Source organism: Nematolebias whitei, chromosome 17 (genome assembly GCF_014905685.2).
Source record: "Nematolebias whitei isolate Nwh7 chromosome 17, NemWhi1, whole genome shotgun sequence".
NCBI lineage: Eukaryota > Metazoa > Chordata > Actinopteri > Cyprinodontiformes > Rivulidae > Nematolebias > Nematolebias whitei.
The window spans coordinates 10,846,899-10,862,670 of NC_056514.1; the positions used below are offsets into that span (position 1 = coordinate 10,846,899).

General features: G+C 45.8%; 1 protein-coding gene across 1 annotated transcript in view; it reads left to right on the forward strand.

Moving 5' to 3' along the window:
• xrcc6 (X-ray repair complementing defective repair in Chinese hamster cells 6) overlaps positions 1-8,196 on the forward strand; it is a gene marked incomplete at its 5' end in the record, with an annotated part of 38,753 nt that extends 30,557 nt beyond the window's left edge. Inside the window, 4 exon segments of the mRNA XM_037690853.1 lie at positions 4,199-4,328; positions 4,541-4,641; positions 4,739-4,855; positions 7,842-8,196. Of these exon segments, the coding sequence (XP_037546781.1) occupies positions 4,199-4,328; positions 4,541-4,641; positions 4,739-4,855; positions 7,842-8,041 (548 nt within the window).
• Between the last annotated feature and the right edge of the window lie 7,576 nt (positions 8,197-15,772).

Below are 15,772 nucleotides of genomic sequence, written 5' to 3' on the forward strand. Positions count from 1 at the left end.
GTGCTGAACGCCAAATTTCTATCCATCAGCTGCTGCAGAAAAGACAGCACGTCGCCTAGCGGACATGAGGTGGCCTCTACACCTTTCTCTGTACACCTTTTACAAAACGCTTAATCAGCGGATGATTAAAAGCTGTTCTGTCTCCACAAAAACCTTCATGACAGGAAGAGATGGCTGCAGCATACGTTTTCATTGTGCTGAACGCCAAATTTCCGTCCATCAGCTGCTGCAGAAAAGACAGCACGTCGCCTAGTGGACATGAGGTGGCCTCTACATCTTGCGGGAGACCCATCCTCTCTAAGCGGATCCGCTCAGCGGCCAGACCCACAGGTGCTGGCCTATTTCTGGGTAACTCCTTATTGCTCCTCCCGCCTGGAGGAGAGCATCCTCCCTCCACGGCAGTTTCCACGGGCGTCCCGATAATGGGCGTCATAGAACCGGAACCATGGTGCGTTCACACGCTCGGGAGACACCAGGAGAGCTGTCGATCCCTCCTCCTGAACTCTGTTCAGAAACCGTAATATCAGAGGAGGTGGGGGAACGTGTAAAATCGTTTTGGGACATGGGCTATGAGCGAACATGTCCACCCCCCAGCAGTGGTTCGTCTCGTGGGCTCAGTGAAGCCCATAGTTGACACTGAGCGTTTCCTCGTGTCGCAAACAGGTCCACGGCCACTTTCCAAATTCCTGCCACGTCTGGGCCATCAGACCGAGGTGGAGGGTCCACTCCCCGGGACGCGGACTGCCCCTGGACATAACATCTGCCTCTTGTACAGAACAGAGGATGACACAGGAGGGGATTTTCACTCCTGTCGTGTCCTGGTCCCACAGAAAAAAAATCCTGTCCTGTCCCAATCCTGGTCCAGAGCAAAAAAATTAATCCTGTCCTGTCCCACTCGTGGTAACATGACTCCTGCTCCTGTCCTGCTCCTGTTGAGAATCACTCCCACTCCTGTCCTGCTCTTGTTTTTCATTTAATTTTTAGGAAATACATTGAATTTGATTTGATCTTCTACCCATTCCTGTTTAAATTACTTTGTTTTGTGCAGTTTTATTTCAAAAGATATGGCAACAGTAACAGTTCATCTGTGGTGAAATAGAGACATTTATTTCCTTAATCCAAACAAAAACCTTCACTAAATATCATAAAACAAGTAATACATGGCCTGTAGTCCATATAATTTTTCTACGGAGGATCAACTGCTGAGTCCCTGTTTCTAGCTCTTTTGAAGGTCAGTTACAGTAAAAACAAAAAATCAAAACCAGTACATGGGTCACACCATATCTACAAAAGATAAAAGAACCCAAACATAACAAGTTGCATTTTACTAATTTATTGAGCAATTGTTTCCTTTAAACAGTGACATTACTGTCATGTTGTAAATTGTTTAAACAAACAAACAAAAACAGAAAAATAATGTACCAAGCAAGAGAACAAATAAAAATGTTTAAAGGCGTTATTATACATTGGACGACATCCTCAAGAAGTTCAGTCTATGTGGTCGAGGTAACGAGCTCGTTTTGGTGAAGCATGATGTCGTGCATCTTACCAGACTTCAGAGCATCATTTACAGACTGGATCATTGCAGGTCTGGTGTTCCACCTCATCTCTCCACAGCTTGACCAGTCCAGAGCCTTGTGTAACCTAAAATTGAAAGATGACAGTGCACAAGTCAAAATAGGGTTACAGTGATTACAAATTACAATTTGTTGGCCTTTCTTTTGGAAAAAAAATATTTTATCAAAAACAAGAGATTTACAATTGAAATTAAGTCAAGAAAATGTGACATTGGCAATTATAAATTACAGAAGGTCAATTTTTTTTTATTTATTTCACTTATCATATTTTATAATTATTTAAGCAGCCTCACCAGGCAGAGATTACAAGACGTCTGTATCTTACCTGCTCTTTTGAAGTGTGCATCGGCTGCAATGCAAGACCGGCAGACAACAAAGAGGTGCACCGGTTGAGGATGACGTCAGCTGCCTTGTAGAGGGAGCGTTCGTCTCCTCCCGCCTCTGAACGTTGTACGCCAACAGCGTAACGTGCTGTTCGCTGCGGCCACCTGGAACGCACGCTGGTGAGCTCGGTTGGAGAGCGACGTCATTGTCTGGTTATGCTGGTTATGTCCGGAGTCGCAGGACGCTGGTCCAACCTGGACATCTTTGCTCCGGAAAAAAACTCCGTCAAGGCTCAGCTCCCGGGGGGCACTGAGGGAATTTCCGCTCGGTGAAACCCCTCCACTCTGGTGATGGGCGCGGATGTGGGAACCGGCGCCCTATTCTACCAGGACCGGCTGCAGCCTCATCCCAATAGGACGTCACCGCTGGGAAAACGAGGCCAGATGGGGTCAGGATGGCGAGCCGGAGAGGAGCCCAGAAACCCTCCCGCTAGATCATCTGAACTGGTGGGGAAGGAGAGGGGACGGCAAAAGTCCCTTCATGTCAGCCGCCTCCTGGATTATGCCGGGCAAACTCCATAGGAGGGCACCGGCAGCTGGGAGCGATGTGGTCGCCGATGCGAAACAAGGCGTGGGGGTGTGAGCATTCGCTCAGCCCCCCTCGTTCCGACACTACGCTCTCCAGGAGGGAATGAGCAGCGGGGGGCTGCTGCTGACATCGCCTGTCCCAGAGGAACCATTCGATTCGCTCCGAGGGTCGGCGATAAGAGGAAAATTACAAGATGGCATCGTCCAGCGTGTAGCGACCTGCCACTGAGAAATACTCCTCGGTGCTTACCTTGAAACAAGACTGCTAATCTGTTTCTCCTTGGGGAGGAGAACTCACCGGGACGACAGGAGGTTGACGTGGCGGTCACATGCAATCTCAACAAAGGTTTGTCAGCTAGACAACTTTCCTTCTTCGTTCTTCTGACAGTGCTATTGGCTTGCTGAAGAAAAGTGGGAGCCGATTACCCGCTCTTAACGTAATTTATACGGAACGGGTGGGGCCCACACAGCAGGTGGGCGTGGACTAAATTTTTCAGTGTAATGCTTCGCATGATGGGATAAACCCACTAAGCGACAGCCTTATGGGCGAAGCCTATATGAAATAGAACGTGGCATTTCTGAAAAATTTCAGTCTGGGTTTAGATCACGTCCCAGTACAGAGTCCTCCTTGTTAAAAGTCCATAATGTCGCCGCCATGTCCGGCCATTTCCCAACATCAACACGTAGATGTTCTTTGTGGTGGAAATGTTGAACACAGGCTGTTTAAACACTGACTGATGAAAATGTCTTACCTGCATCACAAGCATAAAAAGTCTCCATCGGGGGGTGGGGGTGGGAGGTTATATTGTCGGTGGGTGTGGGAGGTGAAAGTGGAGGGTGATGGGAGTGTTTTGTCCCTGATACTGCCCGTCTTTACTGTAGCCTCTCATTCTACTATGCTTAAGATATCCATCCATCCTTCCATTCATCCATCTATCCATTATCTTTACCCACTTCTTCCTTTTCGGGTCACGGGGGTCACCCAGGCTACATTTGCATGGCGCACGGTTTTGAGTCTGTGAGCTGCTACAATCTCCACTTACCGTCTGGAAGCGGTGGAGCTGCGTGGGGGTGGAATGGGGGGATTTGGTAGGAGGGGCGCTTGGTTCTGTTGACAGGGCGGGGCGCCCTCCTTGAATAATGGTAGGGAAACACTGTTTCTGCATTGATGGTGCCTTTCCAGATGTGTAAGCTGGAAAGGACTGCCATAGTCTTACCACACCCTGATCCATTGGTTTATGTCCCATTTGGCCCCAGTGCAGAGCAACACTCACAGATGCATGAAGTCCTCCAGTGGAAAGACTCAAAGTTATTCAATATATCTGATGAGCAGCTGGTGCGCTCTTACTTTGTAAAATCCTACAGAAACCGTAAGGGTGGACTTAGCTTTTAAACTCAGTAAGGTTTAATGTGTCATGTGTTGCTCATCTGAGGTTGGATCTTCTTGAACACTCAGATGACTGATTTTTATAAGACATGAAAGCTTAAAACTTTTCAGCATGTCTGTAAGACATTAGTAAAAAATACACAAGTGAAGCTTTGCAAGTGTAAAATAAATGTATGTGAAAGATCCAAGCTGGTTTTGGGCGTTGTCACAGAATAACTAGTTTTTTATTTTATGCTCTTCATACAGGGGGACTTTCTGTTTGCTTTAGTTGTCTTTATTACATGAATTTGGTGTATGATCTGATCTTTTTGTTTCTTTGTCAGGTTTTAATATCATCTACCTGCCATATGCAGACGACATGCGGACCCTTGATCCTCCTCACTGTCCTCCAGCCTCACAGAAGCAGGTCAACAAGATGAAGGAGATTGTCTACAAGCTCCGCTTCACATACAAGTAGAGGAACCTAAAAGATCTTTCTGTTGAAAACTGGGATGTTGAGCAAATATCCGATTGAAAAGGATGAAATGTAGTTCCATTTTTATTGTCAAAACTTTTTGTGTACATCAGAAAGGAACACATGGCGATTGTCAAATGTCAATATTCACATGTAGACATTAGGTTTGATTCGTTCATGAAACGTGTCTGTTCTGTGAAATGTTATGCAGGAGTGATGCTTTTGAGAACCCAGTTCTCCAGCAGCATTACAGGAACCTGGAGGCCTTGGCTTTGGATATGATGGCTCCAGAAGACATTGATGATCACATCAGTAAGAACAAACAAATCCTGTTTCCTTTTCTGAATCCTAAGGTCTATGTTCATATCACACATTTGTTTGTTAATTTATCTGTTTTTTTCTGTCTCAGTGCCAAAGGTGGATCAGATTGACCACCGTCTGGGTCCTTTGGTCCAAGAGTTTAAAGACCTGGTGTACCCTGCTGATTACAATCCAGAGACTAAACCTGCTCCTAAACGCAAAGCCGGTGAGCTCTTGAGTTTTCAGGGATTCATTTTAGTTACTAGTGAACTAATTTTACAGTGGGATGCAAAAACTTTATCTACCTTTGTTATAGTTTGGTCTTGTTACATCACAGCCTAAAACTTATTCTGATTTTCAATGTGATTATAAGTAATGGACACGTATAAAAAAACTTAGGGGTGCTGGAGACGTTCAGTTGTCAATCCTCGGACTCAGGAGGAACAATGGTAAATGGACTGTACTTATATTTCACCTTTCTGTCTGATCAAGACACTCAAGGCTCTTTACAACAATCTGTACCTCATTTACTCATTCATACAGCACACTACTAGTTCTATACAAAGAATAATCAGTGCTTTATCACATTCATACACTGATGGGACACACATCGGAGGCAATGAGGGGTTCAGTGTTTTGCCCAGGGACACTTCGACATGTGACTGGGAGTGGAATTGAACCCCCACCTCTTGCATTGGAGGACGACTGCTCTAACCACTCAGCCACAGCCGCTCTGCAACAATACAGTTTCTGTCCTGGCCGTGGAACACTGGATCAGCTCTTTACCCTCACTAGGGTCCTCGAGAGGACATGGAAGTTTGCCCGTCCTGTCTACATGTGTTTTGTGGACTGGGAGAAGTCATTCGACCCTGTTCCACAAGGTTCACTGTGAGGGGTGCTCCGCAAGTATGGGATTGGGGGACTCATTGCTAGGGGGTCATTGAGTCCTTATACAAGCGGTGCAAGAGTTTGGTTTTCATTGCTGGAAGTAAGTCGGACCCCTTCAGGTTGGGAGTTGGACTCCGCCAGGGCTGCCCATTGTCACCAATTCTATTCATAACTTTTATGGACAGAATTTCTCGGTGCAGCCAGGGGGCGGAGGGGTTCTGGTTCAGTGGCCTCAGGATTCCATCTCTGCTCTTTGCAGATGATATGGTCCTGTTGATGTCATTGTGCCGTGATCTTCAGCTCTCACCGGAGCAGTTCACAGCCGAGTGTGAAGCAGCTGGAATGAGAATCAGCACCGCCAAATCTGAGGCCATGGTCCTCAGTCGGAAAAGGGTGGATTGCTCTCTTCAGGTCGAGGGTAAGGTTCTGCCTCAAGTGGAGGAGTTCAAGTGTCTGGGAGTTTTGTTCATGAGTGAGGGAAGAATAGAGCGTGAGATTGACAGATTGGTGCAGCATCTACAGTATTGCAGACTCTGTGCCAGTCCGTTGTGGTGAAGAAGGAGCTGAGCTGTAAAACAAATCTCTCTGTTTACCGGTCAGTCTATGGTCCTACCCTCACCTGTGGTCTTGAACTCTGGGTAATGACCAGAAGAACGACATCATAGATACAGGCAGTTGAAATGAGTTTCCTCTGCGGGGTAGCTGGACTCTCCCTTAGAGATAGGGTGAGAAGTTCAGTTATCAGGAGAGACTCGGAACGGAGCTGCTGCTGCTCCACATCGAGAGGAGCCAGTTGAGGTGGTTCAGACATCTGGTAAGAATGCTTCCTGGATGCCTCCCTAGGGAGGTGCTTTGGGCATGTCCAACTGGGAAGAGGCCCCGGGGAAGACTCGCTGGAGAGACTACGTCAATCGGTTGGCCTGGAAATGCCTTGAGCTGTAAGAGGTGGATGGGTTATTTCCAGTATTGGCTCCACTTGAATATCTTGCACCAAAAATATTAAGGTCTACTTGATCGACATCCTGTTCAGTTCCTGTCCATAAAAGCACTCCTCAAAATCTACCAACATTCAATATTTAAATCCCTCAGCGACAGGGAACATTGGTGTACCACTTGTACATAACTGGCAATCTCTAAAATAAATATCACTTCAAAACCTCTAAGACTATAAGGTATACCACCAGGCAAGAGACATCATGAAGACAAAGGAAGTTTTCACACAGGTCAGACAAAGTTATGGAGGGAGACGTACAAATCAGGATTAGGCTATAAAATCATCACAGAACCCTGAAGATCCCACAGAGCTCCATTAAATAAGTGATTAGAAAATGAAAAGATGTTGTCTCTGCAGACCTGCCCAGGGAGCATCACTCACCAAAACTCATGGAGCAGGTAAGAAGGACATTAATCAGAGAAACATCCAGGAAGTTAAAAATGACACTGATGAAGATGGAAGGATGTGTCCACAGGACCAGTAGAGGCTGCATAGAACTGGGCTTCATGGAAGAATGGCAGGATGAAAATATGATTAAAGGGAAAAAACTGAATTGTTTATTTCTTCACCAAACATGTTGAAGATGGACAGATGAGTCCAAACTTCAAGGACAACACCATGTCTGAGACAAAATCTTTCCTAGTGCTGAAAACATCATCCCTACACAGTGGTGGTGGAGTCATGTTGTGGGTTCTGTTGGTTCTGTTCATCAGCTGGGACTGAGAAACTGGTCAGAGTTAAAGGAAAGATGGATGAAGCAAAAAGAGATTCAGGAGAAATCCTTGAGAGGAACCTGTTAGAGATTTGAAACTTAAACATCATCCAGTAGAACAATGACTGAACACACTGCTGAAGCAACACCACTGATTTATGCAGAACCAGTTAAAGGTCCTCGAATGGTCAGGTCAAATCCCAGACCTCAGTCCATCTGAGAACCTCTGGACACGAGCATCAGCCTGAAGGAGCTTCAGGGGGTTGTACATGAAGAACGGGCAGAACGTCCAGGTTAATGGACCAGGATCATGGAGACGGACCTGAAGACACCTCTTGCTGGAGCTGCTGCAGAAGGTGCAGACACAAAGGTCTCAGTTTTGTGGGTTGAATACAAATTCAAGCAGCGTTTTTCACTTTTGTAGTTTTTAGACTTAATTTAAAGTTTTCTAGCTGCATTTATCAAAGTGTTGTTTTTTGTGTGTGTTTCTGTTAATTTATAATCAAACTTAAAATCAGTTTGAAGTTCCAGATTGTAAGGCAACAAAAATAAGAAAACATCAAGTGGTGAGTGAGTAGCATGTTTTATTACTAACCCATGGTTTGTTTGTCCATGCAGCTGATGCTGGAAGTGGAGCTGAGAAAAAAGCCAAAGTGGAGGTGACAGAAGCTGAACTAAGAACCCACCTGCAGAACGGCACCTTGGGAAAGCTGACGGTGCCTGTACTGAAGGAGGCCTGTAAGCAGTTTGGGATTCGGACCACCGGAACAAAGAAGCAGGAACTAATTGATGCTCTGACTGGAAAGCTGGGCCCATGAGGATCTGCTGGTCTGTAGGACAAACCGGTGACCAGTTAAGGTTTTTGATGAGCTGCATTTGATTCAGATCGTGTTCACTTCACTTTTCAGACATTATGTTGGATGAGTTTAAAAAAAAGTCTAAACTGCACAGGAAATCAAATTTTTAAAAATACTGTTTGAGAAACGTCTGTAAAATTCAGTAACATGATCTTATATTGATGCATTTGAAATAAAACTTTTTTTACAGTTTGTATCTGAATTGTCTTTTTAAAGTGCTCTGTAGAACATAATAAGCAGCGTTTCCAGTTCTGCCTGTAGCTGGAAGAAAGATGTGTTCATATGAAAACCTGGGCGTCGCCTGCATACCTTCACCTGTTCACCTGAGCAGGAAGAAAACTGACCACGTGGCAGCTGCGTCACAGCTGGACAAAGTGAAACTGCTTGCTGGCAATAAGGACTAACGTACGCTAGGTGTGATTCTACAGGATTCAGATACAGTTGCTCTTGGGCGTGCTGAGATCATTTTAGAAGTTTCCTTCTGCCTCATCTTTTGAACTGAACAACTCGATGCAACAGCCAGACGTTGAGGCAGCAGAAGCTCAGAGCAGCATGTTGGTTTGGATTATCAGGACTTTATCATTTTTAATTTGAAGCAGAAGTGTATTATTTTAATGCAGGCTTTACTCCAAACTGCTGAGAAATGGGAGTGTCTGTGTGAAAAGAGCACCGAGGATGTTGCAGGTGAGAGCTAATCTTTTGAAAGCATTTGGCTTTGTAGCTTAAAATATGCATATTTTTGTATTAAGCGCCTTGTAATGCAGTTTATTTAAATATTGTGGCCCGCCACCAAAGGCTGTGATGTTTTGTGCCAGTGTTTCTGTATGTGTTTTTAGCGTTGGCAAAATATCTGACACAGGACAGATTATGAACTGAAGGTTTTGTGTGAACATCTACAACTCGTTTCATTTTGGAGTCCACCTAAATCATATAAATAAATAAATATGTCAGGTTCATCTGCTGAGACGCTGTCTAGCACCATGACCAGTGAATTTAAGCAAGTTGTAAATTGGGTGCATACAAATAAATTGGTTTTAAACATATCTAAAACAAAAAGCATAATATTTTGATCAAATTGGAAATTAAAAACTCAACCAAAACTAAACCTGTCTATAAGTGGAACAGCCATTACTCAGGTAGAAGAAATTAGACTTCTGGGAGTTATTATGGACAGCAGATTCGAGTGGTTTCAGCAGGCTGAACACACTGTTGCAGTGATGGGAAGAAAACGTTGGTTACGTACTGTAACCCCAGATTCTATGAGTATAAGCTTCGCCCTTTAAGGCTGTCGCTTGGTGGGTTTATCCCATTATGCGTAGCATTTGCACTGAAAAATTTAGTCCACGGCCACCTGCTGTGTGGGCCCTACCCGGTTCGTATAAATTACGTTAAGAGCGGGAAATCAGCTCCCAAAAAATAGCTTTTTCTTCAGCCATTTAGGAGCCAGTGAGGCCCGACGCTTAAAGGGCTACGCTTATACTCATAGAATCTGGGGTTACAGTACGTAACCAACGTTCTATTTCGTATAAGCTTCGCCCTTTAAGGCTGTCGCTTAGTGGGTTAAGGGCGAAGCAGATGTGGTCCTCACCTCACTGGGTCCATTCGAACACGATAGATTTGGTCTGGTGAGGACAGGACCGTCTCTATAACTCCTCCGAACGGAGGGGGTCGGGTTGCAAGCTGTAACTTGTAACCATTTGCATAACACTCTGTCCATCCATCTGACCGGCGAGCATGTTTTAGCCACTCTACGCAACGTTCGTGGAGTGAACGTGCATTTAAGTGATGCGTCATGTTTTGTACGGCTGTCACCAGTCCGCCCCTCAACCGCCGTCATGTGTCGCGGGAATGTTTTCCGTGTGACCCAAGGCGAGGCTTCCTCGAAAAGGCTCTGAACGCGCCCGTGCGCTGCGTTCGGACCGCAAACCAACCTTCATGTACAGGTGGGCCGGTGTGTGCTGAGGCGAAGCATGTGACAGCTGATGACGCCGTGGGGCTGCGCGTTCGACGTCGCTGTGCGAACGTTGAGAGGCGGAGAGCGTGACTTAATCTACGTTGTGCTGTTGGAGTGAAGGCTGCGAGCCCCGCAGGAGCACACGTTTTCTCTGGAGGGACGCGCGCCACTCGCTGGAGGGACGCGCGCCGCTCTCGCTGGAGGCGAGACTCGTCACCGGGTTCGTTCAGCTGTCTCACGCTTATGCTGCCGCGAGCTGCCGAGCGCCGAGACGCGGTGGGTGACGGCTGCCCGCGTTTGCTTCGGTGAGGCGTGTGTTGCTCTTGCTGAGAGCGAGGACCTCCACCGGACCCGGCCTGCGGTCCCACATTTATACCGATGTGAGCCGGTGAGCGCCGGGCAGTTGTGTGTGCACCATCATCAACGCAGCGCCGTTTGGATGGAGGCTGTTTGCATCGCACGAGTGTGCGTTTGACACCGCTTAGGTGAGGATCGTGCAGCTCGGATTGACAACGAGTTATTTCGCTTACCATCGTGTCGTGTGAGCGACTCGTCTTGTCTTGGAGCGACGGTGAGTTTAAAAAACCTTTATTTAAGGACACCGGCTCGTTATGTGTGGAGGATGTGTGCGCAGCCACTGTGAGTTCATCCGAGCTTACAGACTGGCTAAAAACAGACACTTTGATCATTGAATGATGATTTATTTCAACTTTCGTGTCACTTTTACACACACCCTCCGCAGACCGTCATTTTTTAAAATCTTCTCCCCCGTGAGCTCTGCGATTTGTTTGCCCAGAGCGCTGTCTGCAGGCGATCTCTGGGGAAACGCTGAGCTGCTGGTTGCCAGGATGAAGAAGGCTGGTCTCTGACGGGCGGGGCTGGTGGTGGAGCTGAGCGAGACGCCGTGGCCGTGGAACGTCGTTGTTCTGCCTCTGCTCACGACGGTCTCTCCAGCGGGCCGGGGGGCGGGATGAGCCGCGCGGCTTGATGAGGTGGCGCACAGCCTCTGGCACCTCCTCCGACTGCTTCGAGTTTGTCAGCATGGTTTGAAGCTGCTCCCGAACAGCGCGTCCGCCGTGATGGGGCCCTCCATCAGTTCTTTGTGCAGTTTCTCCGGCAGCTAGGGGGAGCGACGGAGCTATTTGGATTGTTGAATCATCGTCATCCATGCTGCAATCCTGGACAGGCAAACCGTAGAAGAGTCGACTGCCTTACAGAGGGAGCTCTTGGTCTCCTAAGGCAGGTCTGCGGCCTCCAGCCTCTTGGACATGCTATATGCTAGCAGTGCCACGTTGCTGTTAGCTGCAGCTGCCTGAAAAGCACATTGATGGGCTCGATTGGAGAGCTTGGTCACCGTCTGGTCGTGTTTCCCAGGAGGGACGGGACGCTGCTCCAACCTGGACAGCTTCGCTCCGAAAGCTGCCGCGAGGCTTGGCTCAAGGGGGGTTACCGAGGGATAGCCCCGCTCGGTGAACCCCTCCACTCTGGTGATGGGTGCGGACTGGAGACCGGCTCCCCCAATCTACCAGGAAAGAAACGTCTGTGGCCTCGCCCGTAGGACGTCCTGTTGGAACACGAGGCCATATGGATCAAGACAGTGAGCCGGAATGGAACCCGGTAAACAACCTTCCCACCGGATCATCCGAACTGGCGGGAAAGGCGTGGGACGTAGAAAAAAAGGGGTCCCTTCATGTCAGCCGCCTCCTGGGTTACGCCGGGCAACCCCTGAGGGCGCCGTCGGCCGGGAGCGGTGTGATCGCCGATGCGAAACGAGGTGGGATGGGGTGAGCATTCACTCAGCCCCTCTCCACCGACACTACGCTCTCCAGGAGGGAATGAGCAGCGGGGGCTGCAGCTGAGCGCGCCTGTCCCAGAGGAGCCATCCGATTCGCTCAGAGGGTCGGCGATAAGAGGAAAATTACAAGATGGCGTTGTCCAGCAAGTGTAGATGAACATATTCTGTGATATATTCATAAATTAAACGGATTCATTCATTTTTCTGGACTGAATAATATTGTGCATTGAATTTAATTAAATGTAATGTGAGACGTTAATTTTCTTTGACCCATCAAATGAATGTGGTCATTTATTTACAGAATTAAAGTTTAACATCAAACATTTACATTAATTTGGCAAAATTAAAAATAACAACATGGCTTAGTTAGCAAGCTGTACAATTAGAAAACCATACGGCGATGGTTTTCCGTTGCTTCACAACAGACATTTCTGAAAATATCTGGAATGATTTCTAGCAGATAGAAGAGTTTAAAGATGGAAAGATGAAGTTTAGAGGGAGGGAGATGGTGTGTGAGGTAAAGTGTTGAACAGAACGGCACCCTCCATTCAAACCCAGCTTTCCTCGGTACGCTCGGTAGTAAACTCGACTCATTACCTCTCTGACGATGAATCAGCGGATACGGAGTTCCAGTTAACGCTACCGGTCCAACGTCTCCGTAGGATGGCAGAGAACCGTCCGGAGTGGTGGCGGGACTTCATCAACAACAGTTCACCTCACGAGTGGACTCACATGAGTGGAGTCCTTCAGAAGTTCCACTCAGATGTGGAAGATTGCATAATTCCCACAAGACTCGGAAGAGCTCCGGATCATGTCTGAACTCCTGTTCTCTCCAGCACTTCTCAGCTCGGCTTGCTCTCCGAACTGAACTCGACTGCACTCGACCGCAACTCGACTGGAGCTGGTTTGAACTAGGAAGTGCCGACATTTAAAGAGTTCTATTTCCGGTTCATTTGGGAGGTCCCTGATTGGTCAATGGACTAGACAGGGGTGTGTTTTTGTGACGTAAGAGGTCACTAGAAGTCAGAAAAACAGCAAGAATGTTTTGGAACAGATTGAAAATGTTTTAGAGACAGACGAGAGAAATGTTTGGACGAGTTGGGGGAAAACAGGTGCCAACTTCTCTGTTTACGTCTGAGAGGATATAAAAACATGACAGTTTGTTCCAACAACTTGTCTTCGACCTTTGACCGACATCACAACTTGCTCATTTCAGACAGAAGATCAGAAAATGCATGAATTACTCCGTAACACATTCCAATTTGATTTCTACTTTGAATGAGGATTAAAAATCACTAATACTGTTTCACAGTTGATTTAAAATGAGTAGTTCACTTCAACATTTAAAAATGGTTTGAACTAAACACAATTTGATTATCAAAACATTTGTAAAATAGTAATGATAATAGAAAAGAGAGTGTTCTTTCAATTGATCAGTGTAGGACACTTAGAAAGTCTCTGGATGAACTTAATCTTGTGTTTCTGGACTCAAATCAATGAAATACAGTTCTTGTCCCAGGAAGGCCAGATTTGACCTGAGGCTTAGTTCACTACACATGTAGTGACCTGTCACTGAGAAATATTCATCGGCGCTTACCTTGAAATAAGACTACTCGTCAGCTTCTCCTCGGGGAGGAGAACTCACCGGACGACTGATGGTCGACTGCCGGGTCAAGCATCCATAACAAAGGTTGGTCATCTACACAATTTTCCTTCTTTGTTCTTCTGACAGTGCTATTAGCTCGCTGAAGAAAAAATGGGAGCCGATTTCCCGCTCTTAACGTAATTTATACGGACCGGGTAGGGCCCACACAGCAGGTGGGCGTGGACTAAATTTTTCAGTGCAAATGCTACGCATAACGGGATAAACCCACCAAGCGACAGCCTTAAAGGGCGAAGCTTATACGAAATAGAACTATCCATCCATCCATTATCTTTACCAGCTTATTCCATTTTGGGTCACGGGGGTCGCTGGTGCCCATGTCCAGCAATCACTGTGCGAGGGGCGGGGTACACCCTGGACGGGTCGCAAGTCCATCACAGGGCCACATAGAGACAAACGAGACAAACAACCATTCACTCTCTCACTCACACCTAGGGACAATTTAGAGTTACCAATTAGCCTAACATGCATGTTTTTGTTCTGTGGGAGGAAACCGGAGCACCCGGAGAAAACCCACGCATGCACGGAGAGAACATGCAAACTTCACCCGGAAGGCCCCTGGACCGGGGTTTGAACCAAGGACCTGCTCGCTGAGAGGCAGCAGCTCTACCAGTTGCGCCACCGTGCTGCCTGGAAGAAAACTAGTTGTTATAAAAGATGTTTACATTATATACCTTGAAAATTAATCCCTCAGTTGTCTTGTTGTACTTGCAGTATTGTCCGATGGTCCAGTGCTTCAGAAAAATACTTAATCAAACTACAATTAGTCCAGAACAGAGCAGCTCGTCGTATTGTTCCATATATACAAATTTTGTGAAATAAAGTCATTATGCATAAAGAATTAAGTTGGCTTTGGTTAAAAATGTTTGAACTTGCCCTTTTATGCTTTTTTTAGAAACATTGTGATATCTAAGATATCAAATGTTTTATATAATCAACTTTTATTTAGACAAACTTTACACAATTTTAATACAAGACATGATTTTTAGAGGAATGAAAATCTGGAGCTCTCTTCCTTCATCTGTGTTAAATGTAAAAATTGCTAGAGCTTTTAAAAGAATCCTGCTAAATTATTTTATTATATAAAGTGTTATTATTTTACATTTACAAATTAATTGTCATATTGTGCTATGTTACTAATATTAAGTGTGCGTAACTGTCTTTGTAATAAATGTTTTTTTTTATGATGTGGACCCCAGGAAGAGTAGCCAGTAGATCCAAATAAATAAATAATCCTAAATCAAGATGGCCACCAAAGCTAATGAACATTAACCAACACAAAAATGGCTGCAGCTCAGTTAATTTACAGATACTGAGCTAAAATATGGTTTGGTAGCTGAGAGTATCCTCAACACCCATAATGTAAGTATTGCTGATTCTTTCTGATCATGAGATGATTTTAATGTAAAACTAGTATAAAAGGCAAATGACAAGCTGCATTATTCCTTCAACAAATGCTTTAACTGTTTCTTTTAGATCCCTTCACAGAGCAGAGAGAGGAAATGAGAAATGCCTTCCATCCATATGTGTGTGCACGTAAACATGACAACTTGTCCATCAGAAAAGGGGAACATCGGCGCAGCACTTGTACTCTTTTTATTGCAGTGAAAAAACTTGCTTCTTCTGTTCACTGCTCAGTTTGGCCTGTGGGGTGCAGTTTATGCTGCAGAGTTTTCAAAGCAAAAGTGATCTGAAACTGTCACTTAAGGTTTTGATAAAACAGCTCTGGTACCATTTACGTTTGTGTTTTTCATATTAACATAGTAACTGTTTTATTATTTAAAGTTAGAATAATGCTAAAATGACAAGTGAATCATGACGTTGGCAGGATCATTCTGACAGCAGCTAACCAACACTTTCAAAATTCAGTTCTCTTTATATACTGTAGTCCCAAGTTCCAACAGAAGTTGTCTTAGGGCACTGCATGAAAACATACACATATAAAAGCCAGTTAGTACGTTTTCTATCTAAGGAAGCAGCAGACTTGTTGAGTCTTCACTTCCTCACATTCTCCCATCCTGTACAAGCAGTGGAAAGGAAAAACTCCCTTTTAACAGGAAGACACCTCCAGCAGAACCAGGCTCGGGACCAGCGGACATCTGCTTCTACCGGCTGGGTTTGAGAGGAACAGGAAGTAGAAACAGGCAAACACAGAATGACAGGTCCAGATGTACTTTCTGTTGGAAGATAGACCAAGAAGCATGTTAAGGATATAAATAATTACAAATGCAAAACAGATATAAAGTAGAGCAAATAAAGCCAGCAGCAAAGTGAGAAAAT